Source organism: Bubalus kerabau, chromosome 1 (genome assembly GCF_029407905.1).
Source record: "Bubalus kerabau isolate K-KA32 ecotype Philippines breed swamp buffalo chromosome 1, PCC_UOA_SB_1v2, whole genome shotgun sequence".
Lineage (NCBI taxonomy): Eukaryota > Metazoa > Chordata > Mammalia > Artiodactyla > Bovidae > Bubalus > Bubalus kerabau.
The window spans coordinates 172,026,601-172,050,655 of NC_073624.1; the positions used below are offsets into that span (position 1 = coordinate 172,026,601).

Consider the following 24,055-nt stretch of genomic DNA (forward strand, 5'->3'; position numbering starts at 1 on the left):
ATATTTACATGATGTATTTCCCCTGGCACAGAGGGAGCTCAGCTGAGGCATGCATCCCTGGCTGTGGCTGGATGAAATGGAACCAACAGGACTTGAGCACTAAATATATGACCACATCCTGCCATCTGCCTGACATACATTCACTCACAGCAATCCCATTAAGTAGGCATCCATAGCCTCACTTCACAGATGAGGAAGTAGAGGGGCAGACATGGTAAATTATTAGCCCCAGATAGGGAGCTAAGCACAGGCTATCTGAAGAGTGGCCCCCTGGCATCTCTTCTCCACTTTCTTCATACCCAAATTTTCTAAGACAAATAATATCCCATTTGGGTTTCTTCAAACTCATATCTTCAAAGCACCTTGCTAACTGCCCTGAACTCAGTGAGCCACTCTGTCTCTTGTGGGTGCTGTTAAGTTTCCTCGTCTGTTTGGATAATGCACTGGATGGCTAAAGTTGCCAGGTAAATATAATAGGGGAGTTTAATCTTCTGTATATAACCCTAACCCTAAGTTGACTCCCTATTAAATTAATTCCTATATACAGAGGATTAAACTCCCCTATTATATTGACTCCCAAGATAGAAACAGAAGGGCTTATGAATTCACATTTCTCAGTTGTGTTACATAATGCCTGGGGAACCCCGTTAGAAACGCATAAGCCTGGGCCCCACCTGAAATGTACTGAGTCTGAATCTGCCTTTTAGGCAGATTCCTATGCACATCACAGTTTTCCAGCGCTGGTGTGGAGGTCATTTACCTGGCAACTTTAGCCATCCAGTGCATTATCCAAACAGACAAGGAAACTCAGTTAAAAATAAGATAGGCCCCAAATGGAGTGTCTTATGCTAAGCCCCATATCACCAAACCAAGACTTGACTTACAGTTTCGGCTTTCCTAAAAATAGAATCTTAAACCAGCCAATCAGGAATTGCCTGATCAACACCAGTTAGGTAATCTGCCTAATTAGAGCCCTGCCATCTCCTGAAGAGAAGTAATCTTAGAGTAACCAAGCTGCTTTTTTGCCTAGTGTATCTTCCTTGTTCCTGCTTCCTTCTGGCTGTAGAAGTCTTTCATTTTGTACAGCCCCTTTCTAACAGCTAGATTGGATGCTACCCAATTTGAACCATTTCTGCTCATATAAACTCTTTAAAATTTTAATATATCTCTATTTACCCTTTAATGGTTCCAAAACCTCCATTCTGATGGGTAATTACAGGACAATAAAAGTATCTAACACTTGGGGTTATTAGGAGGCTACACAAGGTGATACATATACACTTAGCAGATAGCTGTCACTTCAAAAGGGGTTGTTTAGTCAGTATTAATAACAATATAAAGGACTAATGTTTCCTTTGGAACCCATTCATTTCCTCCCTCCAGTTAAAAATCTGCCTTGTTGCATCCTATGTAAGTGCCTTAGTTTGTTTTCAGTACTGTTTTCTGTACTTCTGAAAGAACCATTCGCATTTACTCTTGAATTCTGAAAGGAATTATCTCTTTGGCCCTCGGGGGTAAAAAAAATGATAGGAAACAAATGATTGGAATGGTGGTTGGAAGCTGCTATTTCCCTCTGCTAAATAAGCACAAGCTCACCGTCTCAGACTTCCCTGGTGGCTCAGACGGTAAAGCGTCTGTCTACAATGCGGGAGACCTGGGTTCGATCCCTGGGTCGGGAAGTTCCCTGGCGAAGGAAAAGGCAACCCACTCCAGTACTCTTGCCTAGAAAATCCCATGGACGGAGGAGCCTGGTGTCCATGGGGTCGCAAAGAGTCGGACACGACTGAGTGACTTCACATTCATTCATTCATTCACCGTCTCAAGAAATGTCCCCTTGTGTTTGTCTCCCATCCAGGAAATTCGGAGACGCGGGATTAAAGGGGGTTTTTATTACCTTCTTCATTTTCTTGTCCGGTACAGACACGGTAACTAAACAAAGACCCAGCTCCAGTTACAACAAAGGGTTTGAATAGAAACCCGCAACCTGACTCGGGAGGCCTGGCCAGCTGCAGCCCACCGGGTCGCCAACAGTCGGACACAACTGAGCAACTGAACTGAACTGAACTGAACCGAACCTGACTCCACTCATGGCCTTCGGATTGGTTGACCTATTGTCCAATAGAAAATAAGAACTGGCATCTACTATTTACATAACCAGGCGGAGCGGGACCGACCGTCCAATCCGATTCTAGGGAGTTGGAGGCCTCATTTGAATATGGACATAATAAATAGTCATTCCCGCCGCCCGTTCAGGGCTGGCTCTGCCTGCTTTCCATTCCGGAGGCGCCGCCCAAGAACCGCTCTGAGACCGCTGTCTGGGAGGCTTAGGATAAGCGAAAGAATAAGCGCAGCCACAAGCAGAGCTAATAAATCTACGTGTATAAGGTGCTGAAGCAGGTGCTCTCCAGCACAGGTATCTCTCACATGGCCATGGATAACTTTGAACTCGTTGGTCAAGGGCACCTTTGAGCTCATGCTTCAGCGAGGCCTCGGCGCACTACAGTTGTTCTTACGAACATGTAAGGTGAGGCACAGAAAGCGCACATCTGCACGGCTGCCCCATACGCAGTGTGCCATGCCCGAAAATACCGAGACTGTCAAGAACGCGAGCTCCAAATAGGTGGGCCGCAGTGCTCTGAAATTCAAAGGCTCCTTTCACAGCCACCTCAGTGCTCAAAAAAAAGACCCTGCCTCCTGGTGTGGTTGTGAAATGCTGTTGATCATGGGGGAGATGGGAGTGCGCTCCTGAAATAAAGCTGTTTTAAAATGGCATATTCACCAAAAAGACCTGCTGTGTTAGCCTCAGCCCCAGTCAGAAGCCTGAGAGGGCGCAGCCCTGACGCTTGAGTTCTTGAACCCGGTCCAGGTCCTTCTGTCTGCAAGTGGCAATGAGGGGGTCACCTCTGACAAGGCTTAGTGCCAACCTCCCTCTCTAACCACACTCCCTCGTGGGTCACGCCGGGGTGTGCTGGACATGACACTTGGTGAGGCTCTGAGTGTTGAAGCACAGACCAGGCTGTGACTTTTGGGGGCGTCCTTCCGGCCTTTGTCACGGCAAAGCGCATGAGTTTCTTTCCTCAAGCATTTAAGCAACACTGAGTTTGAGCAGCTTCTTATAAGTACTAAGGCTGTTCCTGTTTAAAATATCAAAAGTGCAGGAGCACAGGTACTGGTCTAGACCCTCAAGACTCAGCTAAAATCCCTCGAACTAGGTTGGTTTTTTATCTGAAAAACATGTATACCTTTTTGACGTACGCTTCATAAACAGTTTGAGTTGGGGTGTTTTTTTCCCCCTCCCCGGTGTTATTGAGGTATAATTAACATATAGCATTGTATAAGTTAAAAAGAACTGGAAGTTGTACCTTTTGACTGCCTTCATGCAATTCCCCCCATTCCCTCCCCACCCCTGCCTCTGTAACCACAAATCTGATCTCTTTTTCTATGAGTCTGCTTGTTTTTGAAGTGTAAAATACCTACAACACTACGTTAATTTCTGATACACAACATAGTGATTCCATATTTCTAAAGATTTGAAAATTATCACCATGATAATCTAGTTGTCATCTGTCAGCATGCAAAAATATTATATAATTATTGTGTGTGTTTAGTGGCTCAGTTGAGTTCGATTCTTTGCAACCCCATGGACTGTAGCCCGCCGGGTTCCTTTGTCCATGAGGATTCTCCAGGCAAGTACCCTGGAGTGGCCCCCATGCCTTCCTCCAAGGGATCTTCTCAAACCAGGGATTGAACCCAGGTCTCCCACATTGCAGGCAGATTCTTTACTGTTTGAGCCACCAGGGAAGCCCATATGATTGTTGACTATTTCCCACGCTGTACCTTTCATATCTGTGACTCATTTATCTATGACTCATCCTTTCAGATGCCTATTGGCCATCTGTATGTCTTCTTTGGAAAATATCTATTCAGATCCTCTGCCATTTTTTACAACAATTGGGTTGTTCTATATTGTTTGGGGGTTTTATGTTGAGTCATATGAGTTTTGTATACTTTGGATATTAATTCCTTGCAGACATATCATTTACAAACATCTTCTCCCATTCAGTAAGCAGTCTTTACATTTTGTTGTTGATAGTTTCCTTCACTATTCAAAAGTTTTTTAGTTTCAGATAGTCTCATTTATTTTTTTCTTTTGTCCCCCCTTACTTGAGGAGACATATCCTTTGGGAGAAGAACCCCGCATTGGCAGGCTATTCTTTACCACTGAGCCACCATATTCCTTTCATAGCTAATAAGATTAGGGACAACTGTGATGTGTTTTCAAGCACCCCCCCTCCCCCCACCACCAATTCACATGGCCCCCTAGTTACAGCCTCATTCCCTATTATTTTGACAATGTTAACTAGTTTTTATTCCAAGCCATCAGTGATATTGGCCTGTAATTTTCTGTTGTTGTGATATCTTTGTCTAGTTTTAGTGTCAGGGTGATCCTGGTCTCAGAATGAGTTCAGAAGCATTTCTTGCTCTGCAAATTTTTGGAATCATTTGAGATGGATAGGTGTTAACTCGTCTTTAAATGTTTGGTAGAATTCACCTGTGAACCTGTTCGGTCGAGGATTATTATTATTACCCAGTTGCAATCCTGGTGTTAGTTTATATTTTTTATTTCTACCTGCCTCAGTCTTGGAAGATTGTACATTTCTAGAAATTTGTCCATTTCTTCTAGGTTTTTAAATTTATTGGTGTATAATTACTCATAGTAATCTCATGACCATTTATAATTCTGTAATGTCTATTGTAACTTTTTTATGCTCCTTTGAAGAGGCTTTTCAATAAAACAAATGTAGTGCCTTTTTAAAAACTTCAGTAAATTGTATGCAAAATAAATGTTGCCTGTATGACACATTTAATAGCAATTAAGGCATGCAAAGCCTTACGGGCCCATGCTGTTCTCAATCTAAAAAATATCTCATAGTGCTGGTGATTCCCAAACCATGAAAAACATCTTCACAGAACAACCCAGTCTCCAAGAGCCAAAATGCTATGTGAGATTTGGATTCACAGCTGTGTTCCCTCAGGTGGACAATGGCCATCTGATCCCTCCCCTCCCTCAGAAACTTCACACACATAATTTCCAGTGACGGCTACCCTTTAATCAATATTTAACCTCTTGCACAGTAAATTCTATTTTGCATTTGTAATTTCTTATTAAAGAGAGTTTTTCCTCCCCCAAATATTTAGTTCATAATAATTAACAAATTTGACTTCAAATTTCTGACATGAAAAAGGGAATCACCTAGCTGCATAGATTGTGTACATGCAGAATCCTCCAGTTCCTTTCAGATCCTTAATTTTAAGCATTTACCTTTGTTATTTCAGAGAATTTGAAATTGTCGTTATTCTCTGGAGAATGACCCCATTGTGCTGAGTCCCAGTTTTCCTCATCTCTATGTATTCTCAAGGATTTGGTTAACTGCTCTAGTTTAACTTTCCACTCAGTGTAAGAGACCATGTATTTCTCTGTTGTAACAATATGATAAACGTAGTTTCTATATACATTTTTTGTCAATTTTCTTAATCACAGAATCTCTGTAGCAGAGATTCCATATGCCTTGCCTCTTCATTAACAGATTCTCCTCCTAGGAGAGGGCCAAATCAGGTCCATTCTGCACCTGGGGCTGTGTGTGCCGCCTCCACTGGACTATTCAGCAAATGGGGGCAGCCTTTTTAACTTCGAGCTAATTCTCTGTGCTAGTATAAAAACTACTAAGAAATTAATTGGTGTTTTGCATTATTCACAGAAAGCTGTATATTTTCTAGAACTATATATGCAAATTATTGTAAAATGTTCATTTTACTTCTTCATTTTACTTTTGATACTAAACAGTGCTGTTGCCTCTGCTAGCACTTTCTATCACAGTTTCTGCTTTAGACAATTTTCATTTGTTAGACCTACCTAGGGTTTAAGCTTATTAAAGAACCATGTGGATCTGTGAAACTAGTTTCATATGACTGTAAGTTTTCATTAAGAGACTGACTCCCAATCTAATTTGGTAGGAGGCTGAGGGCTTGGACCCAGCCAGCAGGCCCCTATTTCAAAGTGAAGAAGTGAATTTTTAAAAATTAATTTAATTGGAGGCTAATTACTTTACAATATTGTATTGGTTTTGCCATACATTGACATCAATCAGCCATGGATGTACATGTGTTCCCCATCCTGAACCCCCCTGCCACCTCCCTCCCCATCCCATCCCTCTGGGTCATCCCAGTGCACCAGCCCTGAGCACCCTGTCTCATGCATTGAACCTGGACTGGCGATCTGTTTCACATATGATAATATACATGTTTCAATGCTATTCTCTCAAATCATCCCACCCTCGCTGTCTCCCACAGAGTCCAAAAGACTGTTCTATACATCTGTGTCTCTTTTGCTGTCTCACATACAGGGTTATCATTACCATCTTTCTAAATTCCATATATATGTATTAGTATACTGTATTGGTGTTTTTCTTTCTGGCTTACTTCACTCTGTATAATAGGCTCCAGTTTCATCCACCTAATTAGAACTGATTCAAATGTATTTGAAGAACTGAATTTTGTAGTTTTTTTTTACGAGTTTAACCAGTAAGATTTTAATTTTATAGTTCAATTCTTTTTGGCAAGGGTACTTTCAACACTAAGACTACCCAAAACTGGAAATTATATATTTCTTACGAACAGCACAGGGCAGCCCTGTATTTTATCGGCAAAAGTCACTCAAGGAAAGAATACAAAGTGTGAGGCAAGACCAATGCTTTAAAGCATAAAAGATTCTGCAATATACTGAGAAGAGGCTATACCAGAAGAGAGGCTTAAAAAGCTGGCTATTTCATTCATAACTGATGTTTTCTGAAAATCTACTAAAAGTCCACTTTCAGCAACTGAAATAATACAAACTGGGTACTTCCTGTAAGTGTCCCTGGTTGATCCTATGAATACATTTCATTAGGAAGCACTATAATGAGTGATAGAGGGTGAGAGGAAAGTCATGTATAGCAGTTTGTGAACAACCAGATGTTATGAAGCTTCCTCAGTGTTAATTTTAAAAATCTGAATTCACTCAAGCAAATCATTTTCTGAAATTAAACCAGAGAATTTTGCTAATGTTCTTTCATCAGAATGTTAGCATTTCCATTTTCATACATAAAACATTGGGAAAAATGTGAACTGTAACAAAACTAAACTGGTAATTACTTTTGATTGCTACTAACAACCTAGCATGGCATCAATACAATTTAAATGGATAGAAAGGTTTGCATATTGTGGCAAACACCATGAACTGGGTATACTCAAAAGCCACTTGTATCTCCTTTCTCTCTTGCCTTTCTCTCCTGTAGAGGCCAGAAAGAAAAAAAGTACTTGATTTCAAATACCTGCAGTTAGGGACGGACATTAACATGGTTCTGGCCAGGGAGGGCTGTCCTTTCCAAATAAAAAGGAAAAATTTGCTAAGAGAAAGCCCCTTGGCCTCTTTCTCTTTTTTCTTCCCTGAATGTGGAAGGACCAGAGATATTATAGTCCCTTTAACCAAAAGACAATAAAAATGAACACAGTGGTCTACCCGGCAGACCACACAGAGGTGAAAGGAGTCAGTGCCCCTGAACCACCTTCTCAGGGCTGGACTGCCCGCCACTGGACTTCTTATTGCATTAAATACATACAAGCTAACAGATTAAGCTACTATAGTAGGGTTTTCTACTAGTGCAGCTGAATGCACTTGTAGTAGATATGAATATAAAATTCTGAGTAAAAATCCAGTTAAGAGTTATGAAAAAATCCTCAGCAACCCCTCAAATATTCTTAAAAGGACCTTAATGATAATTTTGTTTTCTTTACCTGAAGAAGACAAATACTGCACAACCAATACAAAAAAAAAAAAAAAAAAGAGGGGAGGGAGATGACATTTGATGGTAGTGAGACTATTCCAGTGCCAAACAAAAATGAGATAAGGCTGGAGAAGAGCATGACTATGATACCAAACAATTATGGTCTAGTATTTCCTATTTGTCAATTTCAATAGTCAGCGAGTCCATTTCTTGGGCAGAGGGATTCTAATATTTTTTAAGTCTGAAACTTCAAACTTGGGAACTTTTCCTCCAGGCTACCAGCAAGGGTCTTATCAACTTCACGGAGGATTTTAAGAAAGTCTTCCACCACAGGGCTACAGAAAGGAAGAAGAGTCTCAAAGGAACACTTCTGTTTGCTTAACTTGCTGTCCTTAATCTCTTGAGTTACCTTTCTCCTTTGTTAATACTTGGAAAATATTAGAAAGAAGTTCACATGAAATATCATTCAAGATTTTCAAGTGGAAACCATCTTGGGTTAAATCAGACTTTTAGTTTCTTCTGTGTTAGACTCTGTTGAGTTTTCTGGGTTCTTCTGACAATGTTCCATATTTTGTGAGACACAAATCAGTCTGTCAACTAGAGGAAGATCCACTTTTCCTATCTTTAGATACTCCTGTTCAGTCTATGAAGCATAGATGGCGGACAACACTGAAAAAACAGAGGCCAGCACTGTTTTCTGTTCTTGCAGTACGATGGGCGGATCATCAGACTGGCAGAATTCATGGCACACCAGATCAAAAACTATATTCCAAGTATCTTTCCCAGTGTCAGGACACCATACAATTGCTTAAATCCCATCATCTACTGTGGTGAACAGCTGTTAAGACATGCGTGTAAACATCGAGCCCTTTTGGATTTTCAGAGTGCACTTGTTTGGCAGCTTCAAATACACAGGGCACAATTCGAAACACTGGCTGCTGTTCAGAATCTTCCTGGGGTTGGTCCAGAGCCTGAACAGCCCCACTTCTAATCCATTCCAACATTAGCTTCTCAACCAAATCAAACAGCTTGTCCACAACCTCCCCAAACCTCTACAGCAAGTCAGCATTTGTTGAACTTGACATGATGAAGCAAATGCTATCATAAATAGCTGGATTTTCTCAGATTCTTTCAACCCAGACACTGGCCACTCCTGTCTGGGAAAGGCAAGTAACAACCTGCTTGTTTCCAGCAGAGTAGGCGTGTCTGAATACCTAGCCAAGATTTTTATCACTGCTGATGGACACACATATCTCCTGGAAACAGGCCATATTACCTAAAATTCCCACACATATTTCTCTTAATCGAGGACATTTTGATTTGGCCAATACTCCCACAAATATGTCAGAAGCATTAAATTCTTGGAGAAACAAAGCCACATCCTCATCCATTGACATATCCCATACTCTGCAAATCTCACTCTCCATTTCATCAAGCTCCATCTGCTGCTCATCATCATCAGAGCTGGATTTGGCATTTTCAGGGCTAACCATCTGGATAAGCCCGCTGAGGATGCCGAAGAGCCAGTGCTTGCTGGAGACCGTGCTGGTGATGCAGTCTCCTGGCCACCGCCGCCTCCTCTGCCATCCCGACTTGGCACCCCTGTCGGCAGGTTGCAGTCCATGGCTTGGCCACCTTTACTGCGGGAGCTCCATCGGAAGCCAGTAGTTTTTAATATGAATCAGGTATCTACTGAGAAAATGAAAGGTGTTGTCTTTTGATGACAGATCACTTTACATTTTGTATTACAGCTAGGAAGGCAAAGAAGTAAGTAAAACTACTAGGAAAAATTTCCATTTCGAAGTATTTATTTTTGTGAACATTGTTTCAGACTATAAAAAATACATTAGAACACTAGACATGCTCGTATAGGTATCTTCAAATGTATAGACATGTTCAAACATATACAGATAGAACATACAGATACGTTCAAACACTCATATCTATAAAAGAGAACAAGGGGAAAGAAATAGTCTGCACACTGCTATCGCTAACAATACTATATATGCCCATGAGTGCACAAACTAACTCAGGCAGAAAGGAAAAGAGGGTGTGGGAGGCAGAGACCACTATCCGTATCTTTAAATGCAGTTTTCGCTAAAGTTTTATTATCAGTTTTATATATACCTATCAAAACTGATTTGTATTTAAACAATAGTGTGTTGTCCAGATGATTTTTAAACTTATTTCTGCTCACCAACAAGTTTTTAAATTTCAGTTTCCACTTTTGTGTATAAAGGAGGTAGATAAAACAATGCTAAATATACATATCTTACATTAGGATGAAATGCTGAATCTGAAGTTGAATGAAAATATGAATTCAAGGTGAAAAAAGAATTACATAAACTAGCTCAGTGTTAATGAATAATTTAATAGTGTATTCTATAAACTGACTGTGGTATTGAATAGCTATTTCAATAGAAACCTTTAAAAAACTGATGTGATCCAGAAAAATAAATGACACAATCAAAAAATGGGCCAAAGAACTAAACAGACATTTCTCCAAAGAAGACATACAGATGGCTAACAAACACATGTAAAGATGCTCAACATCACTCATCAAAGAAATGCAAATCAAAACCACAATGAGGTACCATTTCACGCCAGTCAGAATGGCTGCTATCCAAGTCTACAAGCAATAAATGCTGGAGAGGGTGTGGAGAAAACGGAACCCTCTTACACTGCGGGTGGGAATGCGAACTAGTACAGCCACTATGGAGAACAGTGTAGAGATTCCTTAAAAAACTGGAAATAGAACTGCCTTATGACCCGGCAATCCCACTGCTGGGCATACACACTGAGGAAACCAGAATTGAAGAAGACACGTGAACCCCAATGTTCAATCGCAGCACTGTTTATAATAGCCAGGGCATGGAAGCATCCTAGATGTCCATCAGCAGATGAATGGATAAGAAAGCTGTGGTACGTACACACAATGGAGTGGAGTATTCAGTCAGTTCAGTTGCTCAGTCGTATCCGACTCTTTGAGACCCCATGAACTGCAGCACGCCAGGCCTCCCTGTCCATCACCAGCTCCTGGAGTTTACCCAAACTCATGTCCATCCAGTCACTGATGCCATTCAGCCATCTCATCCTCTGTCGTCCCATTCTCCTTCTGCCCCCAATCCCTCCCAGCATCAGAGTTTTTTCCAGTGAGTCAACTCTTCACATGAGGTGGCCAAAGTATTGGAGTTTCAGCTTTAGCATCAGTCCATTCCAAAGATCTCCTTTAGAATGGACTGGTTACTCAGCCATGAAAAAGAATACATTTGAATCAGTTCTAATGAGGTGGATGAAACTGGAGCCTATTATACAGAGTGAAGTAAGCCAAAAAGAAAAACACCAATATAGCATACTAACGCATACATATGGAATTTAGAAAGATGGTAACGATAACCCTGTATACGAGACAGCAAAAGAGACACAGATGTATAGAACAGTCTTTTGGACTCTGTGGGAGGGCGAGGGTGGGATGATTTGGGAGAATGGCATTGAAACATGTATAATATCATATGTGAAATGAATCACCAGTCCAGGTTCCATGCATGAGACAGGGTGCTCAGGGCTGGTGCCTGGGATGACCCAGAGGGATGGGATGGGGAGGGAGGTGGGAGGGGGTTTCAGGATGGGGAACACGTGTACACCCGTGGCGGATTCATGTTGCTTTATGGCAAAACCAATACAATATTGTAAAGTAATTAGCCTCCAATTAAAGTAAATTCATATTTAAAAAAATAAAAAACTGATGTGAGACCATTTTGTTTTGTAAAACATCCTATCTTGGGATTTGCATTCTGGCAACTATTAACTAACCATAAAGTATTTTGGACGCCAACTTTAAAATGTGTGGGGTTTTAGAAATTCTTTTACAGTGGACCCGTGTAGAAAAAGGAATGAGGTGGGCGTTTTCCAGCCGCTGTGGTTGAGGGCACGGTGGCGGTGGGCACGTTTTCTCCCAAGTCCTACCAACCGAATCAAGCATGCAACTTTCTTCCTTTGGAAATGATTTGCAAAAACCCGGTTGTTAGCCTTTAATTGAACGTCAGCTCCTTGCCCGAGATGATGACACGACCTTTCAACAAATCTAATTCTCAAAACAGCTCAAGAAAGTGATTATTTGAAATCCCCTTCTTAGAAATAAGAAAAAACAGGCAAAAAAGGTAGGCGATGTCTTCCTCAGAGTGAACTCTTCACGCTAAAGCACTTTCTTTGAACTAAGATGACACTTTCCAAATGAATGCCATGAACTCAAAGGGAAAATTCTGCGTCACTAGTGCATCACTGAGAATAATGGGGCTGAAGTGGAAGTTTACATTTGCTGAGAAAAAGGTTATTTTTCTCGTAAATTGCTCTCCTCTCCCCATCCTCGCCCCCAACTACCTGCAGCCGGGGTGGGCTTATTATATCCAGTTCTAGAGCACAGAGCGCTGTGTTCCACCACGCCTCCATTTTCCTTTCGGTTTCAAACATCCCGCCTTTGAAGAATCCAGACAAGCAAATATCCTCCCGTAAATGTTCGTTGCCTTATGATCAAGGTATCTGGTCTGGGCGGAGATGCATCGCCAGGCGCCAGCGCCAAAGCTGTACAACACCCCCGGGGGCCTCACCCAGCGCGTCTTTCACTGCATCTTCGGGCTCACTCATTAATGAACACGGAGGTATTCGAATGGCATACGGTCCCTCTGGGGAAGCGGGGGATTAGGGAGTGGGGGTGGTGATGACCCGCGCCACCCACCCACAGGCAAACATCATGCGCACACAAAATTGTACCATGCCCGCAAACCTCGGAAATGACACTCTCCAGACCCTAAAAACACTTAACTCAAGGTTCCTATTTTGCTTAGAAAAACGTCGATAGCTTTGAGCGGAAGCAGATGTGGACACGCAGCCTTTTCGTTTTTCCCGCACTGTTATTTTTCCTCTCCAGCCCATCCCCGACCACTGATAAAATACAGGTACGCTTTCACATTTTGTTCACATTCACACGCGCGCACACATCTATGGGGCAGGGGGTGGGATGCGGGTAGGGGTAAGAATCCGGGCGCCCTCCTAGTAACCTAAGAGCCGCTATGAAGTAGACAAGGGATGCTTTTACATAACAAACCCTTCACGTGTTCGACACCCTTTCTCGATCTTGTGAGTGGCTCTGAAAAGAGCCTTTGGGTTTCCGGGCACCGAGGTGCACCTCATTTAGAGCTGGTATATTTGGTGACGGCTTTGGTACCTTCCGAGACAGCGTGTTTGGCCAACTCGCCAGGCAACAGCAGGCGCACAGCCGTCTGCACCTCCCGGGACGTGATGGTAGAACGCTTGTTGTAGTGCGCCAAACGGGAGGCCTCGCTAGCGATACGCTCGAAGATGTCGTTCACGAACGAGTTCATGATGCCCATAGCCTTGGAAGAGATACCGGTGTCCGGGTGCACTTGCTTCAACACCTTATACACGTAGATGGAATAACTCTCTTTGCGGCTGCGCTTACGCTTTTTGCCATCCTTCTTCTGCGCTTTAGTAACAGCTTTTTTGGAGCCCTTCTTGGGTGCAGGAGCTGATTTGGACGGATCAGGCATGACGGCGGATCCTTCGGATAGAAAAAAAGCCTAGGTACAGAGCAACTCAACTTATACGTCCTGTATTCAAATGAGGGATCCAGAGTTTCTAATTTCTGATAGGATCAAGCAACGTGCAACGTCATCACTGGAAAAGGCAGATGCAAATTAGGGGGAAATGGTGACTTTCTTTTCTGGTTGGTCACCATCACTACCCAATCGGGCGGCGCCGGCTGTACTACCTCAAGACCATATATAAGGACTCTCTGAGTACAGCGGGTTTGCTGGTTGGTGTTCTGCTTTCCGGATGTGTTTTCTTGTTGTCCCTGACTGGGAGATGTCAGGCCGAGGCAAACAGGGCGGTAAGGCGCGCGCCAAAGCGAAGTCACGCTCTTCGCGCGCGGGTTTGCAGTTTCCTGTGGGCCGAGTGCATCGGCTGCTCCGTAAGGGTAACTATTCTGAGCGTGTGGGTGCTGGCGCGCCTGTCTATCTGGCAGCCGTGTTGGAGTACCTGACGGCTGAGATCCTGGAGCTGGCGGGCAACGCGGCGCGCGACAACAAGAAGACGCGTATTATCCCACGTCATCTGCAGTTAGCCATCCGTAACGACGAAGAGCTCAACAAGCTGCTGGGTCGCGTGACTATCGCGCAGGGCGGTGTCCTGCCCAATATCCAGGCCGTGCTGCTGCCCAAGAAAACGGAGAGTCACCACAAGGCCAAGGGCAAGTGAGGCGGCGGAGGCGGGCCAGAAACGGTCGTGCTCCCCGGAGGCCCCCTGACACCAAAGGCTCTTTTCAGAGCCACCCACAGTGTCTAGAAAAGAGCCGTACTGGTCAAGGGCTGTCTTTCGCAGCGCGTTTCTGTGCGAATCTGAGCAAGGCTGGGCTTGTGGGAAATCGAATACTAGAGACATGATTTGGGTGCGTATAGGGGCTCAGTGGGCTGTGCGTTGGTTTGCAGTAGGGAATGTCTGATTTTCTCTTGAATCTCGCCCCCAAGGTCATGGAGTTTTAATCCCACTCATTTTTTAAGAATTTTCTATTACCGGTGACAAGCTACTTTTGACTCCGGGAAGTCATTAGTGTGACATTCAGACGCCAAGTACGGACTGTTTTCTTATCCCAGGAGAAATCCATACATTGAACTGGTATTGAAAGTATTTAATATTAGGAGGAAATCTGCCATTTGAGGTTCTGATAGATAAACATGATTTCCATCTTAAAAGGTATGAATGCGTGAGTTAGATTTTTAGAGAACATGAGATCAGAATTGTCTATTGTATTGTGAATTCTAAGGTCTTGGGAAGGGTATGTCTTGCTAGGTGCATTTCCAGCATTTGAAATGTATCAGTTAACATTTTGAAAATAGGTGCACATTTTTAAAGGAAATCTTATTGTATATAGAATATTTATTTAAAGGAGTTTAAATTACTATATTTGGGTTGGCTAAACGTTAATAAGAGATCTTAAACTGATAAAGTAAAAATAATTAGTACATTGAATTTGATAAAATTACTTTTGTGAATTCAGTAAATTTAAAATGAACGGTGTTAGGACCAGATTAAGTAATATACATGTGGATATTTCCAAAGATGATTGTTTATGAATTCCACATGCTGTTACAAATAAGGGGTGGAGTGTCCCAGATATACTTCTGCAAAGTCTACTGAGAAGTGAAGATGTTAATAGCACTTACTTCATGGGGTTAAGGGATTAAATGAGTAAATCCATAGTAATCCCCATGTTTAAAAATCTCCAGCACACTATGAGTTTAATAAATGTTATTCCTGCTGTCATCCTTACTGATTCCATTAATTTTTTTATTATAATAAATACAGGCCACTAAAACAATTTGAATGTGAATGTGAAGTCGCTCAGTCGTGTCCGACTCTTTGTGACCCCATGGACACCAGGCTTCTCCGTCCATGGGATTTTATAGGAAGAATACTGGAGTGGGTTGCCTTTTCCTTTTCCAGGGAACTTCCCGACCCAGGGATCGAACCTAGGTCTCCCGCATTGTAGACAGACGCTTTACCGCCTGAGCCACCAGGGAAGTCTAAAACAATTGAGGAATGTTATATTTATCTTACAAAATTGGGGTTCCCTGGTGGCTCAGGCGGTAAAGCATCTGTCTACAATGCGGGAGACCCGGGTTTGAGCCCTGGGTTGGAAAGATTCCCTGGAGAAGGAAATGGCAATCCGCTCCAGGACTATTGCCTGGAAAATCCCATGGATAGAGGAGCCTGGTAGGGTACAGTCTATGGAGTTGCAAAGAGTCAGACATGACTGAGTGACTTCACTTTTAATTAGATGTACTCAAACCAGGGCTCCCTAGACACTATCTAGAGCTAACCACATATTTGCTAGTCTTTAGAAAATATCCTAGCAATATAAAACTGTTTGCACCAAAAATTGATAAGAACCGTCAGTGTGGGTGGAAACACCCAACTCCTGCAATGTAGGTAGATTGTAGCATTCACATTGCCAATTGGGACCCATTTCAATGAAACAAACTGCAAGGATTATGCAAGAGATATAGAGTCTTCTGGAGATCTGTACATTGTGTTTCCCGTGACAGCCTTGAATTCTGTTTTAACTTTTATTTTTGTATTGATGATTATGTAGGTCGTTGTATGTTTTCACCCCCTTCAGTGTTATTTAAGAAAGAAAGGTTTCTCAGGAACAGAGAGCTCGAGTCTTCAAGTGTCATCACTGAGCTCCAGATTTTCAGTTCCTCAAGTGGAGTGTTAACTGGGAAACCTGAAGTGGGAGGAGCTCCAACAGGAAGCCCTTCTTTTGTCACTTCTAAGGCTGAGTTTATATAGCCACAAGCCCTGATTAATTTTCAATTAATTAAAATTAAATACAAAGGTGTAGTTTCTCAGTTGTCCTAGCCACACATGGCTAATGGCTACCACACTGGACAGAACAGATATAGAAGGTCTCCATCATTACACAAAGTTCTTTTGGGCAGCTCTGGTCTGATCTATCAGGATTATCAGGTTTAGAAACATGATGCAATATGCAGAGCTGCCTGCCTTGCATAGAGAAAGCTCATCAGACTCATGCTTAAAGAAGAAAACAGTGTATGGCCCAGCCATTCCATCCTCCAGATATATACAAGGACTCTACTACCCAGACACCCATCTCACATTCCCAGCAGCATCCCAAAGATAGAAACAGCCCAAATGTCTATAACAGATGAATGGATAAACAAGATGTGGTTTATCCATATAGTAGAATACTATTAAGTCATAAAAAGGAATGACATGTTCATGGATGAACTTCAAAAATGTGCTAAGTTAAAGAAGCTGGACACTAAAAGTCACATATTGTATGATCCCATTTATAATGATTGCATACCGAACAAATTCATAAGGACAGTAGATTAGTTGATGTGAGTTAGTTGTTGGGTATTAGAGGAATATGGAGTATTGTTCACTTTTGGGGTAATGAAAATATTTCAGAGATGGAAAGAGGTGATGGTGAATGCCTATATGTCACTGAATTGCTCACTTTAGAATGGTTTATGTCAATTTCACCTTGATTTAAAGACATACAGTGAACCTAATTCAAGGATATGCACTAAAAAGGAGAGGAGTTTGTGTCTCCACTTTTATCCAGTAGGTGGAGTGTGGGCTGGCCTGCCTGCACAGTAGCATCCCTCAGACACCACATGGGGAGAGGGGCATGGAGTCTTTTGGGTAGCCACAGCCTTTCCTTCTCCCTGCCTTGGTGGAGCTCCAAGCCCTCTTCTCAGCCAGCTGACACACATCATACATTCCCTTCAACGGAATTACTTTGGTCATTCTCCCCATATTCCTATGGGTGGGCACTTTATTAAGAAAGATGAAGTGGGAGGGAGATCCCAGAAGAAGAATGCAGTCTGGGCAGCCTCAGAAGCATCCATGCTCACTGCAGATGAAGTGTTCCTGATTTTTGGAATTCTCAGTTTAGCCTGGCCCAAGTCTAATAGGCGATCTCACCTCTCTCTAGGTGTGGCCTGTACCCAGCCTCTGCTGCACATCTAGACTTTCCTCCCTGCAGTATCAGTTTCCATATATGCACCAACAAATTTAAGAATCTTCCAAGTGAAAAAGCAAATGGACTCCTCCCCACAGAGTTTCTATGCTCCCCTAGACCAGGGAGAGCAGAGGAATTTGGGGTTAGCACTTGAAGTGTACTGGGTCACCCAGTTCCTAGTGCCATCAGATCTGGGCTGAGCTGAGCTGTTCTCCTACATCATCCTGTTACATGGCTGCCCCAGCCCTGGTCATCAGAATCTGCCTAATGCCTCCCCCTCCACAACTTCTCTACCTCCAGCCAGGGTCATTTCTATGCATTGCTCACAAAGCCTCATGAAGCTTTGATTTTCTCCAGTGCATGCCCAGCAAAAGCTTAAAACTGCATCCCTTTCTCTGCCTGCTTCCCTCCCTCCCAGTTCCTGGTCAGCTGAGTTCTACTGCCTCCTGCAGAGGTCTCCAGGGACACCTGGTCTTGGTGCTTCTCTCCTCTCTCAACTTTGGACCCAACAGTTCCTCTTGTCAGTGCTGCCCATGCACCTCCAGAACCCTTCTGCCTCCTGCTGCCCTGTCCTCAGCTCACTCCCAGGCACATGCAGCCCTCTGGGTCATGTCCTTCCAGGTCACTCCTGCAGGATATCAGATCTGCCCCCAAATGTCCTAGAGAGCATGTGGGTCAGCAGTCTGAACTGAATTCCATCACCTCTACTAGCTTTGTCAGTGATGCTTCCTAAGGCCCACTTGACTTTGCACTCCATGTCGTCTGGCTAAAGGTGAGGGATCACACCATCGTGCTTATCTGGATCATGAAGATCTTTTTTGTATAGTTCTTTGTATTCTGGGCTTCCCTGGTGGTTCGGATGACAAAGGGTCTGCCTGCAATGCAGGAGACCCAGGTTCCATCCCTCGTCGGGAAGATCCCCTGGAGAAGGAAATGGCAACCCACTCAAGTACTCTTGCCTGGAAAATTCCATGGATGGAGGAGCCTGATAGGCATGGGGTTGCAGAGTCAGACACAACTGAATGACTTCACTTTTTGTGTATTCTTGCCACCTCTTAGTATCTTCTGCTTCTGTTAGGTCCATACCATTTCTCTCCTTTATTGTACCCATCTTTGCATGAAATGTTCCCTTGGTATCTCTCACTTTCTTGAAGAGATTTGCTAGTCTTTCCCATTAGAAGGGAAAAAAAAAACAGGCCAAATTGGTTTAAATAAGCATAGAACCAGGCTCAGATATGACACAAATGTTGGAATTATCTTTCAGACCAGAATTTTAAAACTTAAGGTGTTAAGGGTTCTAATGGATAGAGGGCAAATGCTAAGAAAGTATCAAAAGGGTATGTGAGAAATTGAAAACACTAACAAATGAAGACTGCCTTTGATGGGCTCATTAGCCAACTTTCTACAGTCTAGAAAAGAATCCATGAGCTTGAAGAAATGTCAATAGAAATCTCCCAAACTGAAATCCAAAGGGGAAAAGGAATAATAACAATAAATAGAAAATAGAATATCCTAGGACTGGGATAATTACAAAAGCTGTATCATATGTGTAATTAGAATAACAGAAAGAGGAGAGGAGAGAGTATAAGAAATATTTGAATAATGGTTGAGAATTTTCCAAAATGATGGAGACTAAACCACAGATCCAGGAGGTTCAGAGACCACCAGTAAAAGAAATCTACACTGAGGCACATTCTATTACAGAAAATCAAAGATGAAAATACCTTGAAAGAACCAGGGTGGGGGTGGGGCAACACTAACTACAGACTTCTCATCAGAAATCATGAAAGAAAGTGTGGCATGACATATATACAAATTATTGTATTTTAAAAAATCACTAAGCTAGGAATTTGTATCCAACAAAATTATTCATCAAAAGTGAAGGAGAAAATGAAAGACCCCGAATAGACAAAGCAATCTTGAAAAAAAAGAATGGAGCTGGAGGAATCAACCTTCCTGACTTCAGCTTATAACAAAGCTACAGTCATTAAGACAGTATGGTATTGCTGCAAAACTAAAAATGTAGAGCAACGGAACAAGATAGACCAGAGATAAACCCCAGCACCTATGGGCATCTTATGTTTGACAAAGGAGGCAAGAATATACAATGGAGAAAAGACAGCCTCTTCAAGAAGTGGTGCTGGGAAAACTGGACAGCTACATGTAAAACAATGAAAATAGAATATTTTCTAACATCATACACAAAAATAAACTCAAAATGGATTAAAAATTAAAACGTAAGGCCAGAAACTATAAAGCTCTCAGAGGAAAACATTGACAGTATACTCTGACATATATCACAGCAAGAGTCTTTTTGACCCAGCTCAAAAAAATTATCTATTCTTAATAACTGATAACTGTTCAAATAGTAACAGCAACAATAGATTGGAGGATAATGACAGCAATGTTAGGGATGGAAGGGAGGAAATGGTAATATTCTGTTATTCGTATTTATGTTACCTGCGCTAACCCGTGAAATGAAAGTGTCATTTGGAAGTGGACTGAGATTGGCTATGAACCTATATTTCAAACTCTAGGAAAATCACCTTAAAATTGGTATGCTAGATAGAGGATAGGGTATGGAATCATGTCACAGTACAGTCATGACAGAGATCTCTAAATATCTTTAATGTTCATAACTACTTTGAAATGACAGTAGTTGTAAGTCTTCTCCAACCAGAAGTTGTTTAATCATTGATAAAGATACACATTTATAATGATGTGACATTTATATTTTGATAGCTTGTATATATTTTGGTAACTTCAACACAATTGATTCTTTGTATTTTAAAAATTTTTTACATATTTAAAAACATTCTGAGGCATTCCACTTTATGAATAGTCTTGAGCTTTACCAAACTACCATCATCTATCCATCCATCATCATACCTTTTAACCTTGGGAACATGCAGAGATTCTGACACTGCCTATTCTGAATGAGTGATGGCTTTGAGGAGACTAACCAATGTGTCCCAGTCCGATGAAGAGTCTGTCCCTAGTCAGACCCACATCATGCACACCAGGGCTTGCTTAGGATGGTGTCTCTGGTCCTTCTGCCTCTCTCCTAGCCAACCACACCTGACTTGAGGGTGGCAGGACTTTGTGCAACAATCTGTCAAATGAAAAACAAATCCAGATATAGTAAGCAGAGATTTTCATTTGAAAAGATTTTTGCAAGGGAGGGGAAAGGGCTATTGCAATAGGAAAGGAAAATTATTTCTTCTACCCATCTTAGTTCTTAGCTGGGGCTCTGTTAACAGAAGATGAATTAATAAGAGCAAAGCATGAAAGTTCCAGCATGACTCAGGAGCCCTCATAAGGAAATGAATACCCACAGACAAAACCTAAATGCTTTTGTGTTAGATGGAACAAAGGCAATTATGGAAAAATGACTAAAATATACCTGGGAGGCTAAAAGAAGACAGGAATTATCTTAATAAGGTCAGTTTGTGTAGAATCCTCTTTGGTCATAATATTTCATCCTTGATGACAAGACTTTCTTTTCGCATAGGGCAGGCATCTTTCACGAGGGAGTTTTAACTCTCGTTTTCAGTAAGAAAGAGGAGACCTCAGAATGCTCTCGCATCAGCTGTTTTTCAAGTGTCTAATTTAAAACAATCCTTTAGCTCAGGTAGCATAGTATTTGGGGATGGCACATTCTGGTGCCCTTCAGCTATGTCCTTAAGGTCTATAAGCCTCTCACAGGTTTAAATAGTGAAAGATCTTCTATACTGAGAAGTGAGCAAGACTAGGAAGAATCGGGTAGGGGGAAGTGGAATGCCAGGGCAGTCGATAGGACAGTAGGTCAGAGAAGGCTTCACCCTGATCCCAGCCAGTTCCCAGGTTAGGGCCCGGAGATAGGATAGTGAACCAAAGCTGAGCAAATAAGCATCTTATTCAGAAATGTCAGGCTGGTTTATTTCTCTCAGCAGGTTCTCAACACAGAGATTTGAAACACCAAATTAACTACAGCTCAAGCACGCAGAATTATCTCAGCTTTCCTCTGGTATAGCAAGAGTTTGAAACAGCAGACTAGTTACGGTCCAATAAGAGCTCAGGCAAGCACAACTATTAAAAATGTAACATCATAAACTGTCAGGACATGAGGGAGAACCATAACCCTGGAAAAATCTAGAGCCCGCTTGATTTTTCCTTTATATACGTGCTGACTCCTCCTTTTGGTTCAGCTTTATGCAAAATAGGGCTTCTACCTGCCACCAATCAGGGAAAGGAATGCAAATAGCATGTGCCCAAGGCCAATCAGGGAAGAGGGTATGTCTGTGGGGGGGCAGTTTCCTGCCAGAGGTCCTCCCTTCGGTCCTCTACTTCATATTTCTTATTTTTGCTTCTCCCACTTACCACACCACCCCCACCTCCCCACCCCCATCTTGAGTGTCATTAGAGTCATTTGGCGAAGATGGTTCACTGCAGGGCACAACCATTGAGGGAATCCTACACCACCTACAGGCCAAATACAGAGTGTAAGCTTCTAGAACTTTATTCCCTCAGCCCATAGAGGAGGAAGAGAATGCTGAGGAAAAACAAGAGGGCTGTACAGGGAAATACAACACACACAATGACGCCCACCTGAACCCAGACACGATGCCCACCCCCATCCAACCCAGACCCACTTGGTTTTCAAGCAACCCTGCGAGCTCCAAAACGCCAGCCTGTGAGGCCAAGCCCTCGCATCGCGAAAATAAGGAGCAGGCGCCCATGTAGTATGCCTCCATGGGCCAATCAGAGCTTAGCCTGCCCTTACGCCACCCAGCAATTGGCCAATGGGAAGGCTACACCCTCTATAAAAGAGAGCAGACTTCGCACGTTGGCGAGGGACGGAGGAGACTGTAACGGCTACTGTTATCTAGGCGATAGACGCGGCAGCGGTATGGCCCGAACGAAGCAGACTGCCCGCAAGTCCACCGGTGCCAAAGCGCCTCGTAAGCAGCTAGCTACCAAAGTTGCTCGCAAGAGCGCTCCAGCCACTGGTGGCGTGAAGAAGCCACATCGCTATCGGCCTGGAACTGTAGCACTGCGCGAGATCCGCCGCTTCCAGAAGTCTACCGAACTTCTGATTCGGAAGCTGCCGTTTCAGCGCCTGGTGCGGGAAATTGCGCAGGATTTCAAAACCGATCTGCGCTTTCAGAGTTCCGCCGTGATGGCACTGCAGGAGGCATGTGAGGCGTATCTAGTCGGTCTCTTTGAAGACACCAATCTGTGTGCCATCCATGCTAAGCGTGTCACCATCATGCCTAAGGATATTCAGCTGGCACGGCGAATTCGTGGAGAACGTGCCTAGATTCTTTTTGTACGTGACTGCTGATCTTTGACCCCAAAGGCTCTTTTCAGAGCCACTGGCTGCTCAAAAAAAGTGCTGCACACAGACGAGTTAACTCCTTTTTAGTTTAGAGGCCTGACGGATGATTAAGCATCCATACGGCTTCTTAAGGGGTGGGTGTGTGTGGGTGTGTGTGTGTGTGAGTCGCTCAGTCATGTCCTACTCTGCCATGCCAGGCTCCTCTGTCCGTGGAATTCTCCAAGCAAGGGTACTGGAGTAGGTTGCTATTTCTTTCTCCAGGGAATCTTTAGTGACACTGGGATTGAACCCAGGTTTCCTGCAGTGTAGGCAACTTCTTGACCATCTGAGCTATCAGGGAAGCCTCAGTGAAATCATGGGTTAGTACCAAGGAGAGAGCTTTGCTATGGAAGTTAACCAGTACTTTAGCCACCTGATGCAAAGAACTGACTCTTTAGCAAAGACCCTGGTAATAGAGAAAGATCGACGGCAGGAGAAAGAGACAACAGAGAATGAGATGGCGTCACGGAGTCAATATGAGTTTGAGCAAGCTCGGGGAATTGATGGACAGGGAAGGGTACCGTTCTGCAGACCATGGGGTTGCAAAGAGTCGGACATGACTGAGGAACAGCTGGCAACTTGGCAGCATGTGGTAATGAGTTTTCCATCCCCATTGAGTGAACTTGCTGAGGAAACATAAGGTGGTTAACCATACTTTTAGTAGTGGAGCTCTGTGGAGATGATGGGAGCATGAATTTTATGGGGAAGAGAATTTTCTTTCATTGGTGATGGTTGGAAGTTTCTCCACTGAGGCTTCATTAAGTTGATTAAAAGCCTGCTAGATTTGCTGGTCGTGCAAACTCCTCTGCATTAAATGGGTAATGCATAAAATCCATTCCCTACTATACTTGTTTGGGCTACACTTTTGGGATGTGTATGGTTGAAATGATGAAGCCTATATGTAGATATCTACTAGAGCAAGAGTAACACATAATTCATCCTCAAAGTCAAAGTCCACCCCTGGGTGGGGGAGAGAGAAATAACCAATGTTGATTTTTTTACTTACTGGATTTCTGGCTTAATTATACAAAATTAAAGGCTATAAATAGACACGAGATACAGTACTTGGGTCCCAAATGCAGGATTTTCTGCTCCCGTGGAGTTGTGGTGCACCACCCTCCAGGCATGTGTATGAGTTCTTACTAACCAACCTGGAAACTCCAGTCCTACAGGGATTGTCATGGAAGCCTTATTACACAGGCACGGTTGATTGAGTCATTGGTTGTCAGTGATTGAACGCGACCTTCAGCTGCTGTCCGCTTCCTGGAGGTGGGCTTGAAGGTTTCAAACCGCTAATCTCAACGGTCA

At 43.0% G+C, this 24,055-nt stretch overlaps 3 protein-coding genes and 1 pseudogene across 3 annotated transcripts; 2 read left to right on the forward strand and 2 right to left on the reverse strand.

The window, feature by feature from the left end:
• Window positions 1-8,058: 8,058 nt before the first annotated feature.
• LOC129659242 (protein SAAL1-like) lies at window positions 8,059-12,596 on the reverse strand (annotated as a pseudogene).
• Window positions 9,614-13,473, reverse strand: LOC129623025 (histone H2B type 3-B). Its single transcript, XM_055540015.1, has one exon. It carries the CDS (start codon window positions 13,388-13,390, stop codon window positions 13,010-13,012), a length of 381 nt encoding a protein of 126 aa, XP_055395990.1. The 5' UTR covers window positions 13,391-13,473; the 3' UTR covers window positions 9,614-13,009.
• A 125-nt stretch (window positions 13,474-13,598) lies between these two features.
• LOC129623008 (histone H2A type 3) lies at window positions 13,599-15,299 on the forward strand. The gene has a single exon (XM_055539995.1). It carries the CDS (start codon window positions 13,677-13,679, stop codon window positions 14,097-14,099), a length of 423 nt encoding a protein of 140 aa, XP_055395970.1. The 5' UTR covers window positions 13,599-13,676; the 3' UTR covers window positions 14,100-15,299.
• Window positions 15,300-22,219: 6,920 nt separating this feature from the next.
• On the forward strand, window positions 22,220-22,747 carry H3-4 (H3.4 histone, cluster member). The gene has a single exon (XM_055540004.1). The coding sequence runs from the start codon at window positions 22,280-22,282 to the stop codon at window positions 22,688-22,690; it is 411 nt and encodes a 136-aa protein (XP_055395979.1). The 5' UTR covers window positions 22,220-22,279; the 3' UTR covers window positions 22,691-22,747.
• Window positions 22,748-24,055: the final 1,308 nt, after the last annotated feature.